At 36.3% G+C, this 14,900-nt stretch overlaps 1 protein-coding gene across 1 annotated transcript in view; it reads right to left on the bottom strand.

The window, feature by feature from the left end:
- The window catches only part of LOC110174362 (arf-GAP with Rho-GAP domain, ANK repeat and PH domain-containing protein 1), a 37,794-nt gene extending 23,563 nt beyond the window's left edge, over positions 1 to 14,231 (bottom strand). The window contains 6 exon segments of the mRNA XM_020940466.2: positions 1 to 78; positions 157 to 245; positions 975 to 1,153; positions 4,584 to 5,520; positions 10,462 to 10,543; positions 14,081 to 14,231. The exon segment at positions 1 to 78 is cut by the window's left edge and continues 5 nt beyond it. Coding sequence (XP_020796125.2) covers positions 1 to 78; positions 157 to 245; positions 975 to 1,153; positions 4,584 to 5,476 — 1,239 coding nt within the window. The 5' untranslated portion in view covers positions 5,477 to 5,520; positions 10,462 to 10,543; positions 14,081 to 14,231.
- Positions 14,232 to 14,900: the final 669 nt, after the last annotated feature.

Below are 14,900 nucleotides of genomic sequence, written 5' to 3'. Positions count from 1 at the left end.
ATCGTCCAGTAGCTCGTCATCGCTGCACAAGGCACTATAACGCATCTTTGCCTGATTGGCCATTTGCGGGGATTTGTCCTATTGAAAGATATAGTAATAAAGGTTGATAACTGATGGAAAAAGATATACGTTATTGTCTTGTTGTGAAAGTCTTACTCTGAGTGGCATGTTCACCTGTTGGGCACCAACGAAAAACAGATCTGGGTCTTCGTATTCATCTGAGTTGTCGTCAATAGAATCTAATCCTGAAAAATACAACACCCATCGGTCACTAAGGACATACTGGTAAGTTATTTTGACTGTTAGAAAAAAAAAAAACACAAATAAAAAAAATAATAATAATAAAAATATAAATCAAAGTTATAAATCAAAAATGTATTTCCTTAATTTTCACCACTGTTACTGTGACTCACTGTCAAATGCAAAAAATAATTTGAGATTGAGTTAGTAACACTCAGGGCATAATCATAATAATCACAGGGCATGATTGCTTCATTATTGCTGCTATATTTGTTAGTGTCATGTTGCAACTTCAGGCCACGCACTCATCAGCGTCAGAATTGTTGCTATAAGTATATAAGATTACATGAGACTGACCAAAAATGAGTTGCAACAAATTGAAATCAGAACAAATTGTCTACAAAAACTAGTACTGCAAGTCATTCTTGGCTAAATTCAATGGTTCTCCTATTTAAACATCAGTAATTAACAAAGCAACAATAATTAGAGTTGTAAAATAAAGACACACAGATACTATAAACAGGTAAACAGGACAAAAAAATTGACCATTCATATAGAGTTTTAGAATGGCCTTGATCTATATCAGAACAAGTCAGATTATAGAAACTACTATTACTTTAGTTAAGAATTGTCTAAAAATAATACACTGAAATCATGTTTGAACTCACAGTATCATGAAAGCACTATTATCTATATATTTATTAATATCTGCTGCAGGCCAATTTTGTACTCACTGGTTTCCCTCGGGGGTGGTGGGACTCTCCTTGCTGGTGGGGCGGGCGCCTTCTCGGGCTCACCTGATTGTTGTATTTGCTCTAAGTTATCTTGACTCGTAGATGTCCAGATTCGTGGTGGGACCTGCGGCATTTGGTTCTGTTCCGCTTCATCAGGAGGTTTGACAGCAAGTTGCAAACTGTCAGTTAAAGAAGTTGAAACATCAGTACTCGATAAATCAGGGCAAACATCTTCAGTCTCCAAGTTGGCATTTGGGCGAGTGAAAATCCAAAGCAGGCGACTAATTCTATACATTCTTAGGTACTTGAAAGCGTTCTTAAAATTCACATTACTGCCAGTTTAGCTTGACGAGTGGGATAAGTTTTAGTCCTAGAGTGTGTCCCACTTGTAGCAGCACTGTTCTCTTCCTGATTGTTGAGTCTTCTGTCACTGCTGATGTTATGAGCTGCATGTTTAAACCTGCCCATCTCCTGGAGACTCTAGAGAAAGCCCTGCAACCCCTGCATACCTCTGGATTCTCTCTAAAAGGACATGTAAACAAAGTATGTGCTAAGAAGGCACTAGCTTTAGCATTTCTACCTGCTAGTCAACCCGTTTTTAGACAAGATTCCTAGAGCAATGCTGCAGCAACCCAGACCTTTTATTCATAACACTGTAAGAAAGATAAGACAAATAAGATGTGAGGAGGCCTTTAAACTTCCTGTGGCATTTCAAAACTATTTATTTCTTTTTGTTGTTTAATGATGCAAAAAAATCTGTATATCTTCCATTAACCAAACAAATACTACTGCTAAATACGACGTTTCATTTCAGTTCTATTGGTACAATGTTAAATAGCAGTATAATTTATTAACCACAGTGTATTTTAGCCCACCTCATTAATTATAAATCACACCAGCTTCAGTAAAAATATGACTAAACTGCTGGGAAATTCAAGAATGACAACACAGTACTCATGTCTTCCCTGCATCTATTGTGAAAGTTCCTCTTACCCCTGCTTATGTGCATTTGTGTGCTAATAATGCAAGTAATCAATTTTGAAAGTTTGTGCATTATGCTATATATTTACTGAAAAAACTTTATCAAACTTTTGGTTCACTGTCAATAAGAGACGATGGCCTACAATACTATTCAACAGTGGCAGTAAGTTATGTTGCCTGCAGCTGACATACAAGTATGTCATGTCTATAAAGGTAGTAGGTCATGTCTATAGATCGGGTTTAAGAGCCCTTTTTAAATTATGTAAATATATACACCAACCAACCACCCCACAATGACAGGAAACTAACCTGTTGACAGAGTTCCTGCTTTTAAACAGAGGAAGAGTTTTCACAACTGCAGCCTGCTATATTTAACCACAATTGTAATACAAGTACACTTACACTGTACACAAAGAGAGTCCAGACACAATGGACCACTAAAAGCATTTGCAGAACAGCTAAAACAATAAAAAATACAGATGTTTTTCCTTACAGCCACTTGTATATAGCTGAGATATCTTTGTATTACTACTTTTCTATAATAAATTTGTACTTGTAGATATACATTTATATAATTATGTCTGATTTGACACCTGTCTCTTGCCATTTTTGGTACTTGCTAATTTATTATTATCATTGATATATTTACTTTTTTTCTTATAATTAAATGTGATGTGTGAGCTACTGTGTCCAAAACTATCCCTTGTGGGTCAATAAAATTAGTCTATATCTAAGATAGTAATTCCATGATTTTGACCAGCTATAGAAAGATAAATGAATGCTTATGCTATTAAAGAATATTTAAATTGCCTATGTTTGAATTTAAGTCTTTTTTTAACATACCTAGACTACTGTACTAAGCTCATTACGAGACAGAACACTAGACACTGCATATAAAATAAAGGATTGTGCCAAATACAGACCTACTACTATCAACTACAGGTTACATCATTCTGAGAGGGAAAAGTATGGAAAGTGAACAGTTTCTTTAAAAATATAATTGGCTACCAGAACGTTAACATAAACAATAAAACACTTCCTTGTTTTAACTAGGCCACAGTGAAAAAGTGATGACCAATACAAAAATATAATGCCAACAAGAGTAGTGCTGAGTCAGTCAATACGTTAGAAGCCATAAAATAATTCAAGCATTACCTGCCCAAGCATGTTCAAAAGCAGAGCTCCCTCCATAGTGAGGCAACAAAATTTCAGCAACACACGGTCACAGTACCGACAGTAAGGACAAGGTGACGAGGAAACAGGCAGCTAAGCAGAAGATGGGAGGAGACAAACAGCCCCGAGCCAAGAGTTAACTCAACAAACTCCAAATACCACGTGTACTAGTCAACAGCCTCCTCATTGTTATGTATGTAAAAAGTGAGTTCCTTGTAGCCACGCACTGGTCCCCTTCGCTCTTGTTTCCTGTCACCACAGTTGACACAGGGGGTTTAGCTACTCTGTTGTTCTCCATTCAGTGGTGGAAGTACAAAAGTAAATGTACTATACTTAAGTAAAGCACACATACCTAATATTTGTTCTTAAGTCAATTTTACAGAGGACACTTTAAAATTTTACTTCACTATATTTGAGAACATGTATCTGTACTTTCTTCTCTATCTATCCTCTATTTTAGAGCTGGACTGAAAAGTAAAAAGGACTTTGAAATGGCTGAGACTTTTTTAGTACATTATATTTAAGTTTCCATCCCAACAGCTAACCAAATAGAGCTAAATTCTTTCTCAAAATTACATTTCATCCTTTAATTGTTCTTAAAATCTCTGCTAAATACTTGATGCATTTTTAAACAGGAACTTTAATACGTTTACTTTTACTTGAGTAACTTTTTGCCCCTGTATCTGCACTTTTACTTCATCCCCCACTGACTCCATTCATTATAAGCTCCCACATATTTTCAACTATTTACTGAATTAGGTCTACAAGAATAATTGGAAATCTCACAGGCTGCAATAGGAATATAATAATGTCCTTTACAAACAACAAAATAATCCTTTCAAATTATTAGGCCTGTCATGACAATTACTATATCTACATAGATAGATGCATAGATAGATGGAATAATCATTTTTGGGGGTCAGTATTTATCATATGTACTTTTTCTTGAGCTGTTTAATACATAACTAATATGACTTTTACAGACACCAACAAACTAACTTTTCATTCTGCTATTTATTTTTGCAGTTTGTGTTTTTAACCATATATAACCATTAATTTTTGGGTGGATAATTCTACTTTAGGGTTATTGTGTGAATGGCTTAAATTAGTTTCAGTATTATCGTTTAATGTAATGTAATATTGATACTTATATAATATGTGAAACTCGTTAACTAGCAGGGAATGGAATCCTGCTTCTAAAAACTTAAAATGCAAACCTAATCATAATGAATCAGGATAATCTTAAAATTCACAATCAAATTATTTTAGAGCTAGTAAAAACAATACTGGTTATCTTTAAATGCAATTCACCATTTTGACCAGTTGATGGTAGTGTTGCAAAGTAGGTAGGCCTGTTAGACGGGCCAAGTCACTGTCTGTAAAATTTAGGTTAGTATTACATATATTTGCAAATACATATTATTTCATAACATTAAATGTGCAGAAATGACTTACCTATGAGGTTTTTGAGATATAGGTGTCCTCTGGGGCAGTGGAGGAGGGCCTTTGGGTGCTGATCCAGTTTTGGGAGGCAGAGGGGGAGCAACTGTGTCCTCTTTAGGGGAGGAGACGAGTGGCACGGATGAGCTCCTCCTTTTCCCATCATCATTACAGTTTGCAAAGTTCCTTGGCGGATATGGCAGAGTCTGAGTTTGGGACAGGGGGGAGGTGAGCTGAGTTGGTTGGACACATGGTTGGTCCAGTGTACCGACAGGGCTTTTGGATGATCTTGGAGCTCTACTGGGTACCGCTGGCATCGTCTGCAGCTTGTCTCTGCGCGGAGAGATTGGAGGTGGATTTTCAGGGTAGGTGAATGGTTGTGGGGGGCAGTTGGGGGTACTACGTGGCGGGACAGGGGGCAAATCGAGCTCAGTTGAAGTAACATCTGGAGCTACAGGAGACACCAGAGTTACAGGGGCTACAGCAGCACTAGGGCGATACTTAGTCCTTTGTTTTGGTACCGGGCGCTCTCTTTTGCCATCTTCCATCAATAAACTTTGCCGCAAAACCGGCTTTCTGTCAAAAACTTGCCTTTGCCTGGGTACCGGCTTATCCATCAGGTCGTCTCCTTGTCTTTCTCTTTTCTCCTCCTCAAATGTAAAGTGTTGGTCTTGCTGTAATGGCGATGTCGTGTCACAGTGGGAAAGAGTTTTACTGAGGCTGGAGAGGATACGCCGCTGGTGTCCCGGCAGGTTGATGCCCATCTGCTCCAGGCTTTCTTGTGTCAAGGAGCGACATTCTTGTAGTGTTGTCAGCCCGGCACTGAGAAAAACCTCCTTGTATTGCTCAAGACGGAGCACGTTCAACCAGTCTGGCAGAGTTATACAGGAATCAGACTCAGACGTCATGTTGAAGAAATTAAAGTTCACTGCATTTTATGGTTCACCTTACACTGTTGAAAGAGAGAGAAAAAGGGAAATACACAGTTACGGTAATAGGAAAAGACCTCACACTCTGTCATGCCTAGGTGGGTTGTGTTTTTAAGCAATCACACTAAATGATCTTTAAAAAGGAAGAAAAAAGTCTAGATAATTTTGGTTTCCTCTTCATGCAAAAAGCTTTCACACAAACTTTTCAAAGTGAGAAACACTCCAACATCTCTAGTTGTCACATTATTGCATTAAATTTGGAACTATAGGTGGGTGATACAAAATAAACCAGATGATAAAAAGTCAAATATAGAATTATGAAAAATCTACAATGGGTCATTTACAATAAAAATACAGGTAAATAACCAATTTTTGTTTTTTTAATTAATTATTTTTTTTTTTATAAATATAAATAAATACAGTGAAATGTATTCAAACTTTATACATCAACTTGATGTAATTTAGTGCATATCCTCCATTCATCAACGCTGAGATGCTTCTAATCAGCTCTTTCATTACAGTTTTCCTGTTGTAAAATCTACAAGTTGGTTGTGATTCACTACCCAATGTGATTTGTCAGAGAATTTCTTTATTAAGAAAGAGTTAAGGCTGACTCTGGCTGAGCTCCCCAAAGCACATTTGGAGAAGGGAGAAAAACTTTACACTGCTCTGATTCTTCTAATAACAGAGATTAATTAATTATAACAGATGGTTTCTCTTGTTTTCCTGATTAGTTACAAAATGCATTTGAAAGTAAAAATTCCTCTTACAGAAATGTCACAACAATAGAAATGGGTTTGCCTCATTAGCTGACGTTTACTCTGGGCTCATTTCCAAATCACATGCTTTTACTGTCACAAAATGTATTTTAACTTTCTACAATGTTTTAAAGTTCCCTCATCGAAAACATGCCTGAGGGGGTTTTAGATGTCATCCATGAATGTTTGAGCAATTTACAATCGCTCCTGGATCCTATTCAAACCCCCTTACAGATGCAGTAGCTGTATGACTCTTCCACATGCTTCCACATGACAATTAGCCATAAATATAGCATGATACAAAACTGTGCACAACAACATGCCAAAGCCTTTCATGCAATATTTAATTTGACCACAACACAGTCCTATATAAACTGTCCAGCTTCCTGTTAAAGGCAACACTGAAGAAGACTCCCATTCAAAACATAAGACTCTGGTTTAAACTGTTATTTGAAATGGCAACGGTCCTGATTTTTCATCATTCTTCAACCCTGAGAATAAAGACAAAGCAATGTACATTTACCACTGCATTTGAAGGCCTTTAAAGCTTGTTTTAACTACTTGAACATAGTGTATGTAGTGCATACATTTTTTTTATTTTTCCTAAATGATCTGGTAACCCCTGAAATCATTTAGATCTTCCCAGGTGAACTATGTCATGGGACTATGTTATCAGGAAAATCTCAGAAAATAGGGAAATACTTGAATAGTGTTGTGGAAGAAGACTTCGTTTGTACACACTGATGAATGTTGAAGCAAAGATGCAGAGTTTATTTCTTGCAAGAAATAGGTCTGACAGAACAACAAGCAGTATGTCCCTCTGACGTCAGACCTCGAATGATACAAGCACCAAGTTTATATAGGTTGAGATGACCAGAGGACATACATTTCAATGTGAGAAGGTGACGACTCCTACTGAGGTGTGGCCAGATGTGTTTCCTGAGCCGGATGTCACATGTGGAGTTAAAACAATAGGAGAGACAAAAGTCTGAAACCCAACTGCTTGATCGGATTTGCATCCATATTCACCTGCCTTGATCACTTTCTGATCAGCTTGCTTCTAGACAAGTTTAGTAAGCAAAAGGGAACAGAAGCATTTACATTTGAAGGGTCAAGGAAGCAGAAGCATTTACATTGAAGGGTCTTTCCCAACTTAATGAGTTTCAGTTACAAGACCAAATGTTGTTTCTAAAAGACAAAATAATCACACAATATTTTAATTTCCTTTACAATAGCAAAGAAGATGTTCAGCTCTTTTTGATTTTTATTAGTTAGAGCTAGTAGCACGTCTAAAGAGGAGACTGTTCTTCACTTTAGACACAACACATCAGTAGCACTATCACTTAACACACAATGGTGTAAAAGGAAGTGCATGTGCAAGTGTTAGTTTTGTGTCTCAGAACATTTCATTACAGGAACAACTTCACTCTGAATGCATCTACAAAATAAACATGGTTGATTACAGATTGTAAAACAGCACATTACTCGTGGTGTCTGATCTTTAAAGAGATGCTTCGGGTTTCCCACTGCAGACACAAAGAACAACACAAACGCAACACACCACTTCATCTCATGACCATGGAAATTGCATTCACTTGTGGTCATTTTACAGTGTGTCTACTACACATGACTACACACAGTCAAATGTATTGTTTAAGAGGTATTGTGTGACCTTTTGTTTAAATCACACATAATGGAAATAGTGCTCAGTCCAATCACTTTTCTTACAAGAGACGTCCTACAGTCTAGCTCACTCAGACCACAGTTTCACATTTGACACCACTTTTTCATCTGAAACTGAGAGACACAAAGTAATATAGTTGTAAAAACATAAGGCTACCAGAGTTGTAAAGTGGAAACAATATATGTTGGCTATACATTTGTACAGAGGTCAGTACCCAAATGGAAAATGTATTGTAGAAAGTAAATGGCGTGACATACTTAAAACTTAAAATAGACACTATTAGTTAAAATAACTGTTAAGAACAACATTTACAAAAAAAAAAAACTATCAACATGTTTCTCTAATGACCTCTTGTGGCAGTTGTTAGTATCTAACACTGGAGCCTTAAAAAGGGGCATTATGTGAAATACTTTTATGAACTCATGATTAGCTTAGTCAAGACTTGTATTTCCATGGATTCACACATGTTTGAGTCACCTGTATTGTCTTGTATTTGTGGCTTGAGTACCCCTAAAATTTATATTTTCACCTACAACCACTAATTTGTATTTAATCGCAATTATTCAAAAGATTCAAACTCCAGGTCATACATGTAGGGTTAAAAATGTCACAGCCATTTTGACATGAACAACATGAAATGAAATCTGCTGATTGTTCTAGAGTTTTGAACAGGAAGTCAAAGGACCTCTTTCTATTATTGGGAAGTTTTATAATGAACAAAATGTAAAATAATGATCTACCTATGTTATAAAATATTCTTGGATGCTGTTTTGGGCAAAATATGTGCTTAGGTTATTTGGGGTACAAATTTCAAACCAAAAACCAAGGTCCCACACACAGTCTCCTTATTTTTTTTTTTTTTTTTTTTAAAAGGGAAAAAAAAAAGGTTTGCTTACAATGTTTTGGTCAAATGACATTCATCAGGTATATCAAGGTTTAGTCAAGCAAAATGTTGTAAATGCTTTGTGTGAGAACTTTTAAGTATGTGTTCTCTTCCACATGTCATCAACTCAGGAATGCAGAATTGTTGCTCTATACCAAACAGACTGCTAAGTAACCAAACTTTTCAGTTGGTGAAGATAAAAAAAAAATGTTACCAATCATTTCCTGTCAACTGTTTCCTCCTTAAATAGTTGACCGCACCGGGCAGAGTGAGAATCCCAACACTTTACTTATCAAACACAGTTCCTATTTTTAAAATCAGGAAGTAGTTCAGTATAATAGTTTATGTCTTAATGGGCTTAGAGATCACTGAAGCAAATAAAAAATAAATGTGTCCTGGATCAAAGATATAATATAAAACGGTTTGTTTATTTTAAATAATCATAAGTTGAAATCATAAATACATGTCAATAGTTTAGGGCATTTGTGAAAAAGGAAACTCAAAATGCAGAAGAGCATAAGTGTGAGGGTGGTTAATGAGATAGCTGTCTATAGGCGCTAAAATGGAATTTTTTTTAATCTTTACACCAATTCTATACCACCAGTTTTCCCAAGTAATTTTCAATAACAATAATTTTCTTTGCATTAAATCGTAACGATTTTAATCTAATATCACTACATTGCTATTAAAGGTTTATGTTTTTAAATGAAGATTCTGTTCATAGTATAAATTTTAAACAGATCCGGCAGGCGCAACAACATTTGAGAGGATATAAACTGATAATAATAACTGCTACAAACACACATTTCAAAACATGTCTGTAGGGGTCTAACCTACAGAGACTACATATAATATGACATAATATTTTGCTGTTTGCAAAGGAAATCATGTTTCTTAAAATAATACACATTATGCTTTTTCCAGGTATTTAGCACGAAGCTATAGCATGCAGATCTTGAATATAAACCATAATATTGGCATAATAGAAACAGTTCGATTGAATTCCTGACTGAAACTGCAGAAATGAGAAGCCCTGTCTCTCCACAGCATTTCAACCTAGAAAGCTGTGGATTTTCAAGTACTCGCTTTTTTGAAAATTTGCTACATGACATTTTTGAACCCTACATGTATGACCAAGAGTTTGAATTTTTGTAAGTACAGGGCTGTGGGTGTGGATAGGAGGCAGGTGAAAAGAAACATTTTCTTAGCACTCAAGTCTCGAAAGAAAGACAATGCAATTACTTTTTTTTTGTTTTTTTTTGGACTGCATACATTGCCATTATTATGTTTCAAGCATCCTAAACTGAGATATTAACCTTTTCAACTAACTGAAGATGAAACAACAACCCCAGGTATTATGTTCTGTTTTTACAGAGAAGTTACAATGTAGATCACCTCCTAAAAAACACCACTGGCTGACCCCACTTTCCCTTTCTGCTTATCCCTCATCTAGCACTCTCTTTCTCTCCCTCCCTCCCACTCACAAATCTGCCAATAACAGGGTCTCTGTGTGGCCTTTACAATGGAGCGGTCTGTATGGCCCTGGACAAGCGCACACTCACATACTCAGTGACAAGAGTAGGGGAAATGCATTGTGGGGCCCGCTGTTCACATAACACTCTTTGAAACAAGTGCTCACCTAATTATTTTGTTGACATCTTGGAAGGACTTGTTTGTTGCCTCTAATCCTCATTCAGGTCATCTGCATTTGGTAATCTTTTCTGGAACAAAATCAATCAGATTAGCATTTCACTGTGATGCTACATTTCTTTGTATGTCAAAGAGCAAAAAGACATTATAAAATGGTTTCTTCATCAAAATACTCTGAATTGTTTTTTATTCATGCATGTTTACAGAGGCTAATTACTAAGGCTGTATTTCTCATCACATTTTAATCGAGTACTAGATTCTGTATTTTGATTTTATTCGGCCTGCTGTCACCTGTCAGGGAAAGTTTGTGGTTTGAAGCAGAGTTCAGTGGTTGAATGGCAGTTATTAAAGGTCTGTATGGTGAGTTTATGTTAAGAAAATAAATACTGAAAGCCATTTTTGAAGCCAGAAGGAAATAAAATTGAAAATCAAGATAAATGAGGTGATTCATTATATCGCCCAGCCCTATTTCCTATCTTCGCCTATTGTTTCTCACCCCTATACTCCAAGAAGCACTGACCTAAAGCACTGACCTCGAAATCTGGGTCCATCTCCTTTCTATATCATCACTGTTTACATTTTAATATTTAACATTCATGCATGAATGAATGAAAGACAATGAATAACCCATATGTGAACATCCCATTTGTACGTGAGTTGCATATACTTTGTCAGAACAATGCACAACTAACAATGCAACAAAATTAATGTCAGAAACCAACTTCCTCAAAATGACAACACGTTAAAGGACGCTGACAACCTTTTTGTGCAAAAAATGAACATGCACATATTCCCAGACTGCATGCTCTCTACTCCAGATTTGACATTATCTTTGTTTCTTGATTTTCATAATTTAGTGGCAAGTTGGGAATGCACTTTACCAGTAGAGATAGGTCATCGAGAGGGAAGATCATATGAAAGTGGATGGAAATGGAGTAATAGGGAAATTGCACTATAGTACAAAGCACACCTCCAGCTCGGTCCTTGTTGACATTTGTTTGTAGATAGCTCCATCTGACCTACATCACTCATCAGAGGTTATAATACTCCCTACAATGGAAACATGGCCAGACATGGATGGACAATACTGCCATAATATGTTGAGTGTTTATATCTTCATGTCCTGTTTTGTGAATAAACTCTCTTCCCAACTCTCGAGATACTTGAATGATTTCTACAACTTCGAGTATCTACCGTATCACAAAATAGAACTGACTAACAATACAAATAAAACAAGCTTACAATATAATCTTTGAAATAAGGATTTAAAGTGACGTTTCTGCTCTTTGAAGTTCATTTTATAGTTTAGTTACTTTTGTGCTTTACATGAACCTCAGATGACACTCACGGACCAATTTTTGAAGGCTGCATGAAATCATCAGAATACGATGATCGGAATAACCCTCCAAAAATAGTGAGATATTCATTATTCTCAATTCTTCTCCCACCCTGATGTAAACAATAGTTCATTATAATAGAAACTGAATAAGCAGCAGTTAATAAGCAGCAGTTAATGGTAGGGCATTAGCAGAGATAAAGTGATTGATTATCATAAATGTGTAACAGCTTAAAAATTAGCATTTTTTTTCCAATCCAAGTTAAGGCTGCGAACGTAGTTTCACAAGTCTATTAGCTATTTTCCAGTCTGACCTCAGAGACCCTCCATGTTCTTCTGAAGGTATTGACAAAGGCCCAGTGGGAGCATGACTCATATTGCCTGCAAGTGACATACTCTTCTGTTCAGCCAATTTTCAATTAAACCACAGAATGACTCAGTGCTGCCAGTAAAGAAATGTGTTTTAGCTATGTCCTTCAAAGTCTCACTAACAGTGTCTTTACGCTTTCCATGGCAACCATCTTTTGTCACCTACTCCAACTTTGTAAGGGGTTCAACAATGATGGAAGTTACTTATTATATTCTTTTAAATGCCAGTGATCATAAATGTGTCTACATAGCCCCAGCCATTTAGTTAAGGGTAGTTTTTCCATTTCCTTTGCCCTAGAAGTACATACTTAAACATCTGCCAAGGCGTTGCACTATTTAGCAATAAAGATAAGATTAATTAAACTTGTCCATATCATGGACTCATAATATCATTGTTTGAAAATACATGCATCTCTGCAAACTTACATTCCTTTGCTAAAACTCTCTACAAACTGACTCACAGTGCACATTATCAAATGGATCTGAGACACAGGAAGACAACAAATGTAGTGGACACAGTAGATTTGAGAAGATATAGACATTTGCAGCCTACATAAATCAGTATGCTTTCATTTTGGGGGAAGTAAATTACCTGATGTGAAGGAATAGACATATTTCAAGTATTATTTATTGCTCCTGCTCAGATGTGTGGTGTTTCTTTTGCAGGGGACAGTAGAACTTATGCAGCAGAATAATGCGATGGCTCAGCATAACCATTTTCACAGTTCAGCCTCTTGTCCCTTTTGCTCTGGAACACTGCATTAGGTTGTCCTGTACATCAACAATTTATACACTGCTTATCGAAGAGGTTTACACTATGGCAAATTATAGTGTGTAGAAATTGTAAAGAATTCCTAAGAAGTTAATCATGTTAAATTAGTAGGTCATACACAATAGTAATCGTCTTCATATTAGCCATTATCGGTCCTACAGGTTAGAGTAGGCCTTCAGACAGCTGGTTTAGTTAGTTTTTGTAACATTTTCAAATAATTTCCCTTTATTTATGAAACTGCATCATGGTATACACACAACAAATGACCAAAAAGTGAGTTATCCAATATTTCGTAAGTGTTCTTCCACCACATGACATATACCAAAAGAAAATTTATTATGGTGAACTTAACTCTTAAATAATGGGAAGTAAAACGCCTACATTAGTTAACAAATATAGGCTAATTGAGTAAAAATGTTTCATGTGAACAAAACTGGGTGAGGCCAATTTAAGATAGAATGTTTCCTCCATAATTATTCTCATTCATCGTAACCCGATTCTGTCAGTCAGTAAAAATACATATTTTTGTTTCCATTCTTTCATGTTAGAAAAGTAACTTGTCACATCTTGATAGGCATAAGGATAAAAGGCCTACAAAAATAATTATCAGGTAGGCTTATCTGATGATCTGTCCATTCTATGTTAAGCTTTTCTAATGTAACTTTTCTGTTTCATGAACCAAACTACTCCACATCACATCATTAGAAATGCACTGTAGCCAGACCAGAAAGATTAAGAGCACTGGATTCCAATGCGGATAAACAACTATAAGACATCAATGGTTCTGGGGAGTTCATATTAAGAGGATAAGGAGACTTCAAGAGAAAAACACCTACTATGTCCATCCTGTTACCATTTCCTCCTTTTGATTAAATAGTAAACTGATCAAAGGAGAACAGGTAAAACTCTAACCACAAATGTTCCTAAAATCAACTGTTGAGTCTTTGATGCTTATATGTTATAAATATATTTAAAGTCAACTTGGCAAAGGGTTAATGGCTGGATGTTACCCGGACAACAAGTATCCAAGCTAAACAATCCATCTAGAGTTGTTTGTATCCACTTTTAGACTCGCGATTGAAGCATACAAAAGTTTTACGCGTAAAGTTGGATGCGTTAGATTTTTCTTACCTTTCACTGTGAGTCACGTTTAAGGTTTCCAGTGAACGACCTGCGGTGAGTGTCTGGTTAGAAGTAGCTTTACACACCAACATCAACGCCAAATATAGCGGATAACATTTTTCTCACGAATGAAACAGAAGCAACACCACAGTAAAAAGCTAGAAAGAAGTAAGAAGTGATTTTCGGTTTGGTTCTTTCAAAATAAGACACTTCGACGAGGTTTCTATAAGTGGGGGTTTTATTTTGAAAGTGGAAAAATAAAACTGTTTGGCTTTCTTTTTGAGCAGCATTTGAGGGCAAAGATTGAGCCTAATTGTGAAAACTTCCGTCAGGCCCTCATGTGACCATACTAAAAAGGACAAAAGTGGACTTTCGGACTGTCCACTTTGTTTGTATGAAAACAAGGTTGTAAATAACATAGTTTATCACCTGAATTAGATTCCCAACACTGATACTGCACATAACAGACCTACTAATCACACCAACCTGTTGCAGCCTAAATAGGTCACTAGAGCTCTTTATCATCATATCTGTACACACACTGGCAGGCAATCTTGCAAAAACTCCGTTTATTTTTACTGAAGAGATGTTGATGTGGCAGACATACTCGAGAATATTCACAACCTCAAATGACTGCAAGATCCCTTGGGAACCACTAGGGGGCATCCAGTCACTGCTTAGAAAAAACTCACTAAAGATTCAATTCAAGCAGCATATTTTAAGGTAGGCCCAAATTAGAATATAGGCCTACCACTTTTGGTGAAGTCAAAGTATAGACACACAGATGCTAAATAATACTGTGGTGTAACAATATGCTTTTGACCCATAG

This window comes from Boleophthalmus pectinirostris, unplaced genomic scaffold (assembly GCF_026225935.1).
Source record: "Boleophthalmus pectinirostris isolate CB_2022bp ecotype Guang Dong unplaced genomic scaffold, ASM2622593v1 HiC_scaffold_9, whole genome shotgun sequence".
NCBI lineage: Eukaryota > Metazoa > Chordata > Actinopteri > Gobiiformes > Gobiidae > Boleophthalmus > Boleophthalmus pectinirostris.
This window is presented reverse-complemented; position numbering and strand designations above follow the sequence as displayed.